Here is a 13,689-nt window from a genome sequence, read left to right as displayed (position 1 = left end):
TGTAAACAATGAAGAGCCCCGTTGCCCTTCAAACAGACTGTCGGACCCCCACGAATCTAATATTGATGGCCTATCCAAAGGGTAGGCCATCAATTTTAATAACCCAAAATACACTTTAAGGCAATTTTGCCAGGAATTTTCAGGAGCTCCTATTGTCTTAAAGAATATTTGTCACCAGTTTATTAACTCCTTAATGACCAGCCTATTTTAGATCTTAATGACCAAGCCATTTTTTACGGTTTTCCATCGTCGCATTCAAAGAGCTATAACTTTTTTATTTTTGTGTTGACATAGCTGTATAAGGTCTTGTTTTTTGTGGGACAAGTTGTAATTTTTAATAGCACCATTTTGGGGTACATAGAATTTATTGATTAAGTTTTATTTACTTTTTTTGGGGGGGAATAGAAAAAAAACAGCAATTTCGCCACACTTTTTTGCGTCCTAAATTTACGCCGTTTACCGTGTGGTATAAATAACACAATAACTTTATTCAGTGGGTTGTTGCGATTGCAACGATACCAAATTTGTATAGATTTTTTATGTTTTACTACTTTTACACAGTGAAAGCACTTTTTTTTCAAAATCATTTGTTTGTCTCCATATTTGAAGAGCCGTAACGTTTTTATTTTTTTACCGATGCAGTTGTATGAGGGCTTTTTTTTATGCGGGACGACTTGCAGTTTTTATCGGTACCATTTTGGAGTAGATGCGACTTTTTGATCACTTTTTATCACATTTTTTTTAAGGCTGGATTAAAAAAAAAAAACAGCAATTTTAGCATGTTTTTTTATTTTATTTTTTAAGACATTCACCGTGCGGGTTAAATGATGTAATAAGTTTATAGTCGGGGTCGTTACGGACGCGGCAATACCAAATATGTGTAACTTTTTAACTTTATTTTGTTTGTTAATAATAAAGCAGTTTGTAAGGGGAAAAGTGGGTTTTTCATTTTTGTTTTCACTTTTTATTAAACTTTTTTTAAACTTTTTTATTAGTCCCACTAGGGGACTTCGCTATGCGATTATCCGGTTGCATTTATAATACACTGCAATACTTCTGTATTGCAGTGTATTATGCCTGTCCGTGTAAAACGGACAGGCATCTGCTAGGTCATGCCAGAGGCATTCACTACAGGCATTCACTACAGGCAGACCTGGGGGCCTTTATTAGGCTGCCATCGGCGACACAGACACTCGGCGATCTTATCGCCGGGTGTCAGTGGGATGAGAGGGAGCTCCCTCCCTCTCTCCAAAACCACTCAGATGCGGCGCTCGCTGTACTAATATCGATCTCACCTGGTCAAGCAGGGACGCCCCCAGCCCTCAGCTACCTCTGGCAGCTGAGAGCAGGGAAAATTAACAGCTCCCTGCTTTGTTTATTTATTCTGATGCAGCGCCGCCGTTAAAATTGCTATTGCATCGAAATAAAGCCCATTAGTGGCCGCCGTAAAAACACTATGAGTCGGTCACGAATGGGTTAATTTCCTATCTCCTAAATAATCTAATAGACGCTGTGATGCTGATAACTACAGTGTGATTTGTTTAAAAAAACAAAAAACCTTTGTTATTTGCAAAGTTATAAGCATTTTTATAAATATGCTAATTTAGCTCTAATAGCCAAATAGGAGGTGACTCTTTCTTTTCACTCTGGGCGGTGTAATGTTTTCTGTATGACGCTGTCCAATCAGCATCCAGCTTCTCCCCCTTCACTGCCCAGCAACACAGTGTGATCATATAGTATACAGCTTCCATTCCCAACTGTGTTTTCCACTGGCGATATCTCCGGTTGTGTCAGAGCTAGAACTGCGATCCTGGTGCCATATGAAAGATTAGAATCTCCTCACATGCCACCAAAACCGCTGTTCTAGGTGGTCCACAGTCGGAGATATGGCTGTTTTGAAGTGATCCCCTTTCCTCCAGCCTCAGTCTCTCATACTGTGTGAAGCAGCTTCATGCTGATAGGACAGCGTCAGAGGCTGTGAGGAGGCTCCACCTCAGGAGAATCACTGCTGTTACCTCCCATTTGTCTAGTATAGACTAATTTGCATATTTAGAAATAAGCTCATAACTTTTAAAATAATAAACATTTTGGGACACAATTTTACTGGTATTATCAGTGTGACAGCGCCTATCAGATTAGCTAGGAGATAGGGCATTACTAAACTAGTGACAGAGCCTCTAAAGCCTCAAGCATATGGCAGCACCGTGGAACACCGGGTCCCCACAGCTTTGTATGTGGTACCTCTGTAATACGCCATGCGATGCGGCATACCACAATTTTTTTCTGTTAGATCCCTAAGAAAACCTCCATATAAAATCAGAGGAACATTATGGCCACATAGTCTTGCATGAATGCTATATTATGGCTTCGTACAACGCTAAAACTTTTGTAAATGTTAGGATATACTTACATCACAGAAGTAATTTTTAATACAATATAATAAAACTGGGATTTATAAATAGATTGCAGCAGCCCTGGAACAGTTTTCGTTCTTGTGTTCTGCAACTTTGAATGAAATGTTATCTAGTAAACCAGTTTTAGGTTATTTCCATGCATATCCAATAACTCATCCACTTTAAAGAGGCTCTGTCACCAGATTTTGCAGCCCCTATCTGCTATTGCAGCAGATAGGCGCTGCAATGTAGATTACAGTAACGTTTTTATTTTTAAAAAACGAGCATTTTTGGCCAAGTTATGACCATTTTCGTATTTATGCAAATGAGGCTTGCAAAGGTACAACTGGGCGTGTTGAAAAGTAAAAGTACAACTGGGCGTGTATTATGTGCGTACATCGGGCGTGTTTACTACTTTTACTAGCTGGGCTTTCTGATGAGAAGTATCATCCACTTCTCTTCAGAACGCCCAGCTTCTGGCAGTGCAGATCTGTGACGTCACTCACAGGTCCTGCATCGTGTCGGCACCAGAGGCTACACTTGATTCTGCAGCAGCATCAGCATTTGCAGGTAAGTAGCTATATCGATTTACCTGCAAACGCCGATGCTGCTGCAGAATCATCTGTAGCCTCTGGTGCCGACACGATGCAGGACCTGTGAGTGACGTCACAGCGTGATCTCTTGAGAACACGGCTGTGTCTGCACTGCCAGAAGTTGGGCGTTGTGAAGAGAAGTGGATGATACTTCTATACACAACGCCCAGCTAGTAAAAGTAGTAAACACGCCCCGATGTACGCACATAATACACGCCCAGTTGTACTTTTACTTTTCAACACGCCCAGTTGTACTTTTGCAAGCCTCATTTGCATAAATACGAAAATGGTCATAACTTGGCCAAAAATGCTCGTTTTTTAAAAATAAAAACGTTACTGTAATCTACATTGCAGCGCCTATCTTCTGCAATAGCAGATAGGGGCTGCAAAATCTGGTGACAGAGCCTCTTTAAGGACTGAATTCAGTCTGATGTAGTCTTTGCCTTGTGAATGCTCTCACTTCATCTCCGATCTTCACAAATTCCATTGTGTGATGAACCATCTTTATCCACATTTGAAAAGGCTAGTAGCTTCACACCAGGTATATCATTAGGGTAAGGCCACACGGTGCGGCCACGTTGCGTTCATGTTGCGTTTTTAAACTGCAGCAAGTAATTTTTCAATAGAAGTCAATGGTGAAATTTGTGTTACGGACAGAATGCTGCTATTATATTACAATGTTTTTTTGTGCAGTTAACTGCATCGTCACAATGTTCGACCGCATGCAGTTAATGACCGCGCTGCCAGAGTTGTTGCTGAACTGCTTGCGTTTTTGCTGAGGGTAAGACCACACGGTGCGTCGTTGACGCGGTTTTGTTGCGTTTGAAAACCGCATGCGGTCAACTGTATGCGTTTTTGGTCTATGTAATGCTGCAGTTCTGTTTATGGACATATTTTTCACCCGTGTTGAAGTTTGTTAGGTGCTTCCTGTATATAGTTCATTACAATGCATTGCAGAGTTATTAGCAAAAACGCAAGCAGTTCAGCAACAACTCTGGCAGCGCGGTCATTAACTGCATGCGGTCAGACATTATGAAGATGCAGATAACTGCACAAAAAACACATTGTAATATAATAGCAGCAGTCGGTCCATAACACAAATGTCACCATTGACTTCTATTGAAAAATTACTTGCTGCAGTTTAAAAACGCAACATGACCGCACCGTGTGGCCTTACCCTTAATGTAGTTTTATATACTGCCTATCAAATGCTGCTTGTTAGTGGCTCTCCTCTATGGCTCAAGGAGGTGGTCCCGAGTGGGGGACCCCCTTTATGACGTTGATAATGAGGATATTGAAAGGTGTTGTCGAGATGAAACAATCTCTTTAAAGTTTACCTTCTAATCTATAATTAACTGGACAACGGACAACTCAAACCTTCTAGTCTTTAGTGGCAGCAGAAATTAGTGGTAACTCACATGCAGTCAAATTACCTTTAGGGCAAAGCCACACGTGGCGGAATTCCTCTTGAATTCCGCAGCGGACACTCCGCAGCGTTAATCCGCAGCGGAGCCGTTTGTCCATTGACTTCCACTTTTATTTAGCAGTGTTCGTTTAGACGATGCGTAAAATTCCGCTGCGGAGCATAGGCTGCGGAGCGGAATTTGGTGTCCGCAGCATGCTAGGGCTGTTGCGGAGTTGTGGCGGACTGGTTGCGGACTCATGGCGGAATTTCTCCATTGACTTCAATGGAGATTCTAAATTCCGCAATGAAGTCCGCAGCTGTCATCCACATGTTATGTGTGCTGCGAATGCGTCTTGCTTTTTTGACATGGCATTTCTTCATTCTGGCTGGACCTATGTATTTCTAGGTCTACAGCCAGACTGAGGAAGTCAATGGGGCTCCCGTAATTACGGGAGCGTTGCTAGGAGACGTCAGTAAATAGTCACTGTCCAGGGTGCTGAAAGAGTTAAGCGATCGGCAGTAACTGTTTCTGCACCCTGGACAGTGACTACCGATCCCAATATACAGCAACCTGTCAAAAAAATAGAAGTTCATGCTTCCCGAGAACTCCCTGCTTCTGTCTCCAGTCCGGCTTCCCAGGATGACGTTTCAGTCTAAGTGACGGCTGCAGCCAATCACAGGCTGCAGCGGTCACATGGACTGGCGCGTCATCCAGGGAGGTCGGGCTGGATGCCGAAAGAGGGACGCGTCACCAAGACAACGGCCGGTAAGTATGAAATTCGTTTACTTTCACTAGGGAAAGTGCTGTCCCTTCTCTCTATCCTGCACTGATACAGAGAAGGGAAGCACTTTTCCCGCAGTCCGCAGCAGCTAGTCCGCATCAATTTACTGCACATTTTGGGCAGATCCGCCGCAGAATCTGCAACGCAGATTCTGTGCGGCATTGATGCGGACAGTTGCGGAGGAAATCCGCCACGTGTGGGCATGCCCTTAGGCTGGATTACATGGGACGGAAATGCTGCGGATTTTCCGTGTGGAACAATTCTCATCCACTGCTGCTGATCATTTTCCTGCAGATTTTTAAATCCACTTCATGCTCATTCTGTTGTGGACATTCAACCTTTCAAAGTCAAACGGGCGAAATCTGCAGTAAAATCCGCATGTAACACATCCAAATTTTGCTGCAGAAACAATGCCGAAACGTCGCGGAAAATCGCTTCTGATTTTATGGCTAGGGACTGTAAAGCTCCTGACGCCACTGCCCATATGAGGACTGTAACATCATGCAACTTCCCCGAGCACAGACCTTTTAGTGTGCGCTCTGCCCAGGTGGTTCAGGCAACGTATTCCACTGTATGTCTATGTTGCAGCCTTCCATCAGAGGTATACATCGGGTGTCCTCAGCCAAATAGACATCATGAAGACAGATTGTCCTTATCAGTAATAAGCTGTGCCTCTCATTAGACCTCAAGCCGGCCATTGTTGGAAATAATGAAGAGGTTGTTGGTCATGGTGGTGTGGTTGGCATATATTTGTAGAACTGTCATGATATAGTCTTGTAGGGCAGTGTTTTCCAACCATGGTTTGCTTGAACCCAATGTTTCCTCATCCTCAGAACATGGAAACAGGGAAAATTATTCAGCGTGCCCAAAGATGATTGGCATGGGGACAGGGAAAGCAAAAAATCTCATCTAGAATATAAAATTATAAAACCAAGCTTCTTTGAGATAGGAATTTTCCCTTGATAATAAGATTGGAAATCCCTGTTGTAGGAAAATGAGCAGATTGTTGTTCTTCGGTATGAACAGTGGTTACGAATATCTTTCTGTTTTGCTACACAGCTACCACCCACCACCCACCTTTACAAAACTGTATATGAACAGATCACATATGTTGTGATAATAATGGTAGAGTTAGATATGCTAGAAATTACAAAATCATATTGGCAACTATGGAATTTAGGTGACGGTACAGGCTGATAATGTTTTATCCTTTTCAACAATCCACTGAGCACAATTTTAGAAGTCTATGGAAATTGAATACAACAAAGCTTAGAGTTTACCTTGTCAACAACATTTATGTCTTTTTTGTTCATTTATCTTACACGGTTGTTTGTTTTGGTTGCAGCCCATGGGATCAGAGCGGATGGAGATGCGCAAGCGGCAGATGTCAGTGCACCAGGAGACAGTGAGCTCCTCTCAAGCACAGCAGGGAGTTGGGAATAGGGGATCTAATGCGTGTTGCTTCTGTTGGTGCTGTTGTTGCAGCTGCTCTTGGTAAGTGTATTTTACCCTTTACATTATAATGTTACTCTAACACTATATACGCTGCACAGCGAACTATGTAAACAAAAACATGGGCCAACTTCAAACTGATTATATGGGCTTCAATATTGATATGATCACCAGCCATTCAAAATAAGCTCTGTAATTGCTGTAGCAGTAGTACAGCGATTAGATAGGGTACAGCGGGGCCGGTTACATGACGTCATAAAGTTAGACTGTGCCACTCGACTTCCGGTCCCCCGGCAGCACTATAAAAATCTATTAAAATATCATAATCAGCACGACGGGGGAACCGGAATGTATATTAGCGAGTGTACTCACATACTGCAATGAGAACAGTGCTAATAATTTCCGGTCCCCACATAACCACTTATAACTGGAGGAAATCCATTTGTGATGTCATAAAGGGGAAAAAATAATTTGTTAAACGTGGTATTAAAGGGCCTGTTTCTGAGCTCGATGGATTAACTAATTCCTCCATTAGAGCTAGAGTAAATATCACATATCTAATATTCATGAAAAAAAATGGAAATTACAGGGAATATTTGCCAAAAACATCCACCTCATTTTGCCTTTACCCATCACAAACTAACCAGTGTCTTCAAGCAGCAAAAACAAAGGATGAAAGTCTTAAAACCTCCTAGACTAAATACTAGGACTGGACGACTTTGCCCAAAAATATAATCTAGATTTTTTTTTTCAACACTAGGAGCGATTTTCGATTTGAATCTCGATTTTCTCATTTTTTTTCCGTTTGTTTAACTATATTACCAAGTGATAATTTAATAAATGATTTTCTTTATATAAATAGCTTTTTAACATATATTGCTATAATTGTACATAACAACTTTTAATCTGTGCAAATACATTTTTTTAATCAGAAATACAATTGGAAAAATGTATAGCTAATTGATTATAACTTCTGTGTTCTCCGGCAGGCAACAGGTTAACATAATCTATAATCAATTATGTATTTCGTGCACTAACATCCCCCTCTGCCCGTCACCACCTCAACTGATCTCTGACATTGCAGGCGATAGCAGGGTAAATTGCAGCAGGGCCAGGCAGATAGCGCCGAGCGGGCACTCTGGGGGGAGATTACATTATAGTGTCTGAAGTCTGAGAAGGACCCTGTGCCGTAGCGGCCCCACAATGGTGAATCAATAAATGATTCACACGACCATGATTGGACCATGAAAAACGGTCCGTGTGTCAGCCGGATTTTCCCAACCGATCACGGTACATGTGAACGGGACTCCTGGCATCATAGTTATTTAGGCTACAGTCACACGACAGTGAAAAAAAATGGGCATTAAAAACTGATCAATTGTCAGTTTTTCATGTAACATTTTGCAATAGCGTCTCCTAATGGATCTCCTTTATCAGGATTTTATTTGTCCTAATCCCCTAAAAACAAGTGCCCATGTAGATAGTACCGCAGTGCCCACATAGTGACACAGTGCCCACATATAGTGACAATTCCCACATATAGTGCCCACATATAGTGACATAGTGCCACAACCCCCATATAGTGACACACACCCTTGCAGATTACACCCCCTTGCAGATAGCACCCCCACCCCCCCCCCCTCTGTACTAGGCTACATGAACACGCCGACCTACGCAATAATCTCTTCTTAGAAGCTCAGATCATCGTGGGAACGGGGCCTAGGTGAGTAAAAAAAATTTTTGTTTGGGGGCACTGTCTACAAGGGGGCAGGTGGGGGGCTGATGGCACGATCTAGAAGGAGTAAGTGGGGGATTATGGCATGGTCTACAGGAAAGCTGTATGGCACAATCTACAGGGGGGCATTATCTACAAGGGGGGCCTGTGTGTGGCAGCCAGGGGAGGGGGCATTATACTGTGTGGGGATACTACAGGGGGCAATATACTGTATGTCGCACTTAGGGGGCATAATACTGTATGGGCACAATTAGAGGACAAAATACTGTGTCCTTGAAGGGGTTATAATATATGATATTATTAAATATTACTATTATACTGTATGGGGGGCACTATATACGGCATTATACTGTGGGGGGCATTATACTTTTTTATGGGGAATTTTTTTGATGATGGGGTGTGGCGTCGAAGATAATTTCATACGGGGCACGATCTATCCTGAGGCCGGCCCTGGTTACCATCATCACGCAGATTATCAGTGCATAAAGAGCAAATGTCGGATAAACAGTAAATGGAAAGGAAAACTCAGTCCGGAAAACAAAGACTTAGTTGTCACAATTAAAGACCATTAGGAAAATCTAGCAAGAGGAAAGTTTTTTGTTTTTTTTTAAAACGCAGTCAGTGACATATTCACCATATTTATATTCACGTGCCAGTTTTGTCATGTTTTCGCACTTCAGTACATTACCGTAGACGACAGATGTTGCACTGTATAGTGAGTGGGATGTAATTACATTTTTATTTAAAACTGTGGTTGAAAACTGCCTTGTTTCTAGGGCAAGCAGCCTTTTTCTTTAAAACTGCATCATGCTCTATTGATGGTGGTTTTGTGGTGCTTGTGAAGTGTTTTGACCTCAATGGGGACAACCACAGAATTGAGAACTTCATGTAAAAACTGTGATCAAATATATTCCAAGGACTATTTCTTTTCTAAAACCCTGATTGCACTTACAGCAAAAACTACATGTATTTACATGTTGTTTATTTTTTGCGGTGCGATAATGGTGCGTCTCTGGTGCACTCAGTGGGGTAACTATAGGGGTCGCAATTGCGACCGGGACCCGAAGCCAGGGGGGGGCCCGCTGCCCCCCGTACTACGTCTATAAGAAGCTACTATAGTAACTGGAGCCTATGTAATAAACTACAAGGGCACCCGTTTCTATAGTAACTGATAGTAAACTTACCCTCCTCGTTCCGGAGCGCAGCGGAGGTCCTGATGTTTCTTTGCGTCATGACGTTGCAACGATGTATGGTACGTCTCTGGATGGTCAGGACCTCCGCTGTGGCCGGAGCTGAAGAGGAGGATAAGTATACTATTACTGTCTGCTGGGGCCCGGGTTTTCCAGCCTCTATAAATTTACGGCCTATCCTCAGGATAGGCCATCAATAGCTGATGGGTCGGGGTCCGACTGTCGGGACTCCCGCCAATTAGATGTTCGAGCGCTGCGACCCCTTCATTCCGGTCACTTGCTCACACTGTGAATTGCGCTGTGTCGGCGTTTCAAAGTGTGACTGGACAACCCCTTTTAGGGACTGGACAACGCCTTTTTAGGGACTGGACAACCCCTTTCAGCCAACCATATGATAGGCTTAGATACATGGCCCATGTGTGATCCTGTCTGATGGGCCCTGTATCTAAGCCTACCACATGGTACAGTGGCCCTTCCCACCCTGGTAATGCTAGTCTGCTGCTGCTATGTTGTATCTGGCTGGCTATGAAAAATGGGGGGACCCCACATCTTAAAAAAAATAAAAAATTGGAAAAAACTATGTGCGGTTCCCCCATTTTTCATTACCAGCCAGATGCAACATAGCAGCAGCGGGCTAACATTACCAGGTTGGGAAGGCCCACTGTTTCTGGTCTTCCCACCCTAATAATACCAGCTTGCGGCCGCCTCAGTGTCCGACCATCACTGCAGATGGTTAGGTGCTGGATCACAACCGGCTCTTCCCAAACCCCTTGTGGCGGTGGGTACCGGGGTAATAATGGGGGGTTAGTGTTAGCCTTTTTACTGGCTGACATTAAGGCCCACCTTAGTAATGGATGCTGTCATTACTAAGGCGGTAGTAATAAAGTTTTAAAAAGCACAAGGACATAGAAAAAAATATTTTATTGAAATTAAAAAAACGAAAAAAACCTCATTAACCATTTTATTGAGAATAAAAAAAAAACGCACTCATCAAAGTAGTCCCCGAATTCTACGTAGTCCAACAACCGAACCTGATAAAAAACACCAAAATAAATAAATTCTTAACACATAAAAAAGCAAAACGATTATTACACTTACCTTTCCTGGGTCCAGCGCTAGTGTCAGCGAGCTGGGCCCTATATGTAAGCATATATGTTATACTGTCTGCTGAGCCACTGTATCTAATCCAATCATGTGTGATACTGTCTGCTGAGCCACTGTATCTAATCCTATCAACAGCTATAGGGTCGTAGTGCTATAGATAGGCTGTCTCATATATATATATATATATATATATATATATATATATATATATATATAAATATATATATTTATGTGTATATATATATATATATATACATACATATATAAATACGCACACACGTTTTTTTGGGGAGTATATATATTGGGGCTATTGCCTCTGACGTTTTAAGCCCTTAGTGATACCCCTGGCTGCTAGTGCTGCATCGTTGGGTCACTTAGGAGACCCAGCACTGGCGTAGCTATAGGGGTCGCAGCGGTCGCAATTGCGACCGGGCCCCCGAAGCCAGGGGGCCCACAGCCCCACTCACCACATCAATAAAAAGTTACTATAGTAACTCGGGCCGCGGGCCCGTCACTATAGTAACAGACTGTACTTACCTTCCTGGTTCCGGATCGCAGCGGAGGTCCTGACGTCAAGCGCTGTGCGCAGCGAATGACGTAATAGCGCTATGCGCCACGCACAACATCTAGAGGACAGAACCTTTGCCGCGGCTGAAGAGGAAGGTAAGATTAGTAGCCCTGACTGGCGGGGTCCGACTCCCGGGACCCGCCAATCAGCTGTTTTGAAGGGGGCCGCAGCACTCGTACGAGAGCTGCTTCCCCTTCATTCCGGTCACTTCATTCCGGTCACACTGTGAATCGGTGTCGGCGATTCACAGTGTGAGCGAGTAAGTGAAATGAAGGGGCCGCAGCTCTCGTACGAGTGCTGCGGCCCCTTCAAAACAGCTGATTGGCGTGTCCCGGGAGACGGACCCTGACACATCAGCTATTGATGGCATATCCTGAGGATAGGCCATCAATGTTTAGAGACTGCACAACCCCTTTAAGCCTACGATGTTGCAGGCTTAGAGGGCCCATTAGACAGGATCACAGATTGTGTGATCCTGTCTGCTGGGCCCTGTATCTAAGCCAATCAGATGGTAGGCTTAGATACATGGCCCATGTGTGATCCTGTCTGATGGGCCCTGTATATAAGCCTACCACACTTTAGGTTTAGATACAGGGCCCCAGCACACAGTAATCTTATACTGTATAAGATTACTGTCTGCTGGACCCTGTATCTAAGCCTACCTTGTGGTAGGCTTAGATACAGGGTCCCACAGACAGTATCACACATGGGCCCTGTATCTAAGCCTACCATGTGTTACTAATCGTTTTTTGTGTGTGTTTTCTTACAGGTTCGGTCGTTGGACTACGTCGGATTCCAGGACTACTTCGATGACGGCTTTTTTTTTTATTATCAATAAAATGGTTAATAAGGGTTGTGTGGATTTTTTTTTATTTCAATAAAATATTTTTTCTATGTCTTTGTGTTTTTTTTTAAACTATATTACTACCGCCTTAGTAATGGCCGCCGGCTGATTGACAGCATCCATTGCTAAGGCGGGGCTTAGTGTTAGCCGGTGCAGAGGGCAACACTAACCCCCCTTTATTACCCACCAGGGGTGCTGGGAAGAGCCGGGTACCATCCAGTACCCGACCATCTGTAGTGACGGGCGGCCACTGGGGTGGCCGCAGGCTGGTATTATCAGGAGGGGAAAGGCCAAAAACAGTGGCCCTTCCCACCCTGGTAATGCTAGACTGCTGCTGCTTTATTGTATCTGGCTGGTTATGAAAAATGGGGGGGGACCCCACGTCATTTAAAAAAAATAAAAATAAAACATAATTGGAAAGAACGATGTCGAGTCCCCCCCAATTTTCATAACCAGCCAGATACAACACAGCAGCAGCAGCCTAGCATTACCAGGGTGGTAGGGGCCTTCCCCAGCCTTATACTACCAGCCTGCGGCCGCCCCGTTACCTGACTGTCACTACAGATGGTCGGGTACTGGTTCGTACCCGGCTCTTCCCAGTACCCCTGGTGGCGGTGGGTACCGGGGTAATAATGGGGGTTAGTGTTGGCCTTTTCACCGGCTAACATTAAGCCCCGCCTTAGTAATGGAGGTTGCCAATCAGCCGGCGGCCATTACTAAGGCGGTGATAATAAAGTTTAAAAAGTACAAGCACATAGAAAAAATATTTTATTGAAATAAAAAAACACAACCCTCATTAACCATTTTATTGAGAATAAAAAAACGCCGTCATTGAAGTCCTCGAATCCGAAGTCCAACAACCGAACCTGTAAAAAAACACAAACACACAAAAATAATCAGTAACACAGAAGTAATAGAAGTAATAAAAGAAGTAATAAAGAAGCAAAATTATTATTCTTACCTTTCCTGGGTCCAGCGCTGGAGCCGCAATGTCAGCGAACTGGGCCCTATATCGAATCCAATCATGTGTGATACTGTCTGCTGGGCCCTATATCTAATCCAATCATGTGTGATACTGTCTGCTGGGCCCTATATCTAATCCAATCATGTGTGATACTGTCTGCTGAGCTGTGTATCTAATCCAATCATGTGTGATACTGTCTGCTGAGCTGTGTATCTAATCCAATCATGTGTGATACTGTCTGCTGAGCCACTGTATCTAATCCTATCATGTGTGATACTGTCTGCTGGGCCACTGTATCTAATCCTATCATGTGTGATACTGTCTGCTGAGCCAATGTATCTAATCCTATCCATAGTTTATAGGGTCGTAGTGCTATAGATATGCTATGCTGTCTCCTATACACACATTTTTTTGGGGCGGACACATATGTATTGGGGCTATTTCCCCTGACATTTTAGGCCCTCAGGGTATGTTCACACGGCAGCGTCCGTTACGGCTGAAATTACGGTGCTGTTTTCAGGAGAAAACAGCACCGTAATTTCAGCCGTAAAGGCATGTGCAGGCGTCTTTCGCTGCGTCCATTACGGACGTAATTGGAGCTGTTTTTCCATGGAGTCCATGGAAAACGGCTCCATTTACGTATGAAGAAGTGACAGGCA

General features: G+C 43.6%; 1 protein-coding gene across 1 annotated transcript in view; it reads left to right on the top strand.

Moving 5' to 3' along the window:
- The window catches only part of RGS20 (regulator of G protein signaling 20), a 78,318-nt gene that overhangs the window by 50,684 nt on the left and 13,945 nt on the right, over positions 1-13,689 (top strand). The window contains exon 2 of the mRNA XM_075828326.1: positions 6,519-6,667. Within this exon, the coding sequence (XP_075684441.1) occupies positions 6,519-6,667 (149 nt within the window). The remainder of the gene's footprint in view (positions 1-6,518; positions 6,668-13,689) is intronic.

The sequence above is a fragment of the Rhinoderma darwinii genome, chromosome 5 (assembly GCF_050947455.1).
Source record: "Rhinoderma darwinii isolate aRhiDar2 chromosome 5, aRhiDar2.hap1, whole genome shotgun sequence".
Lineage (NCBI taxonomy): Eukaryota > Metazoa > Chordata > Amphibia > Anura > Rhinodermatidae > Rhinoderma > Rhinoderma darwinii.
The sequence above is the reverse complement of the archived record's forward strand: the minus strand, read 5'-3'. Positions and strand labels throughout refer to the sequence as shown.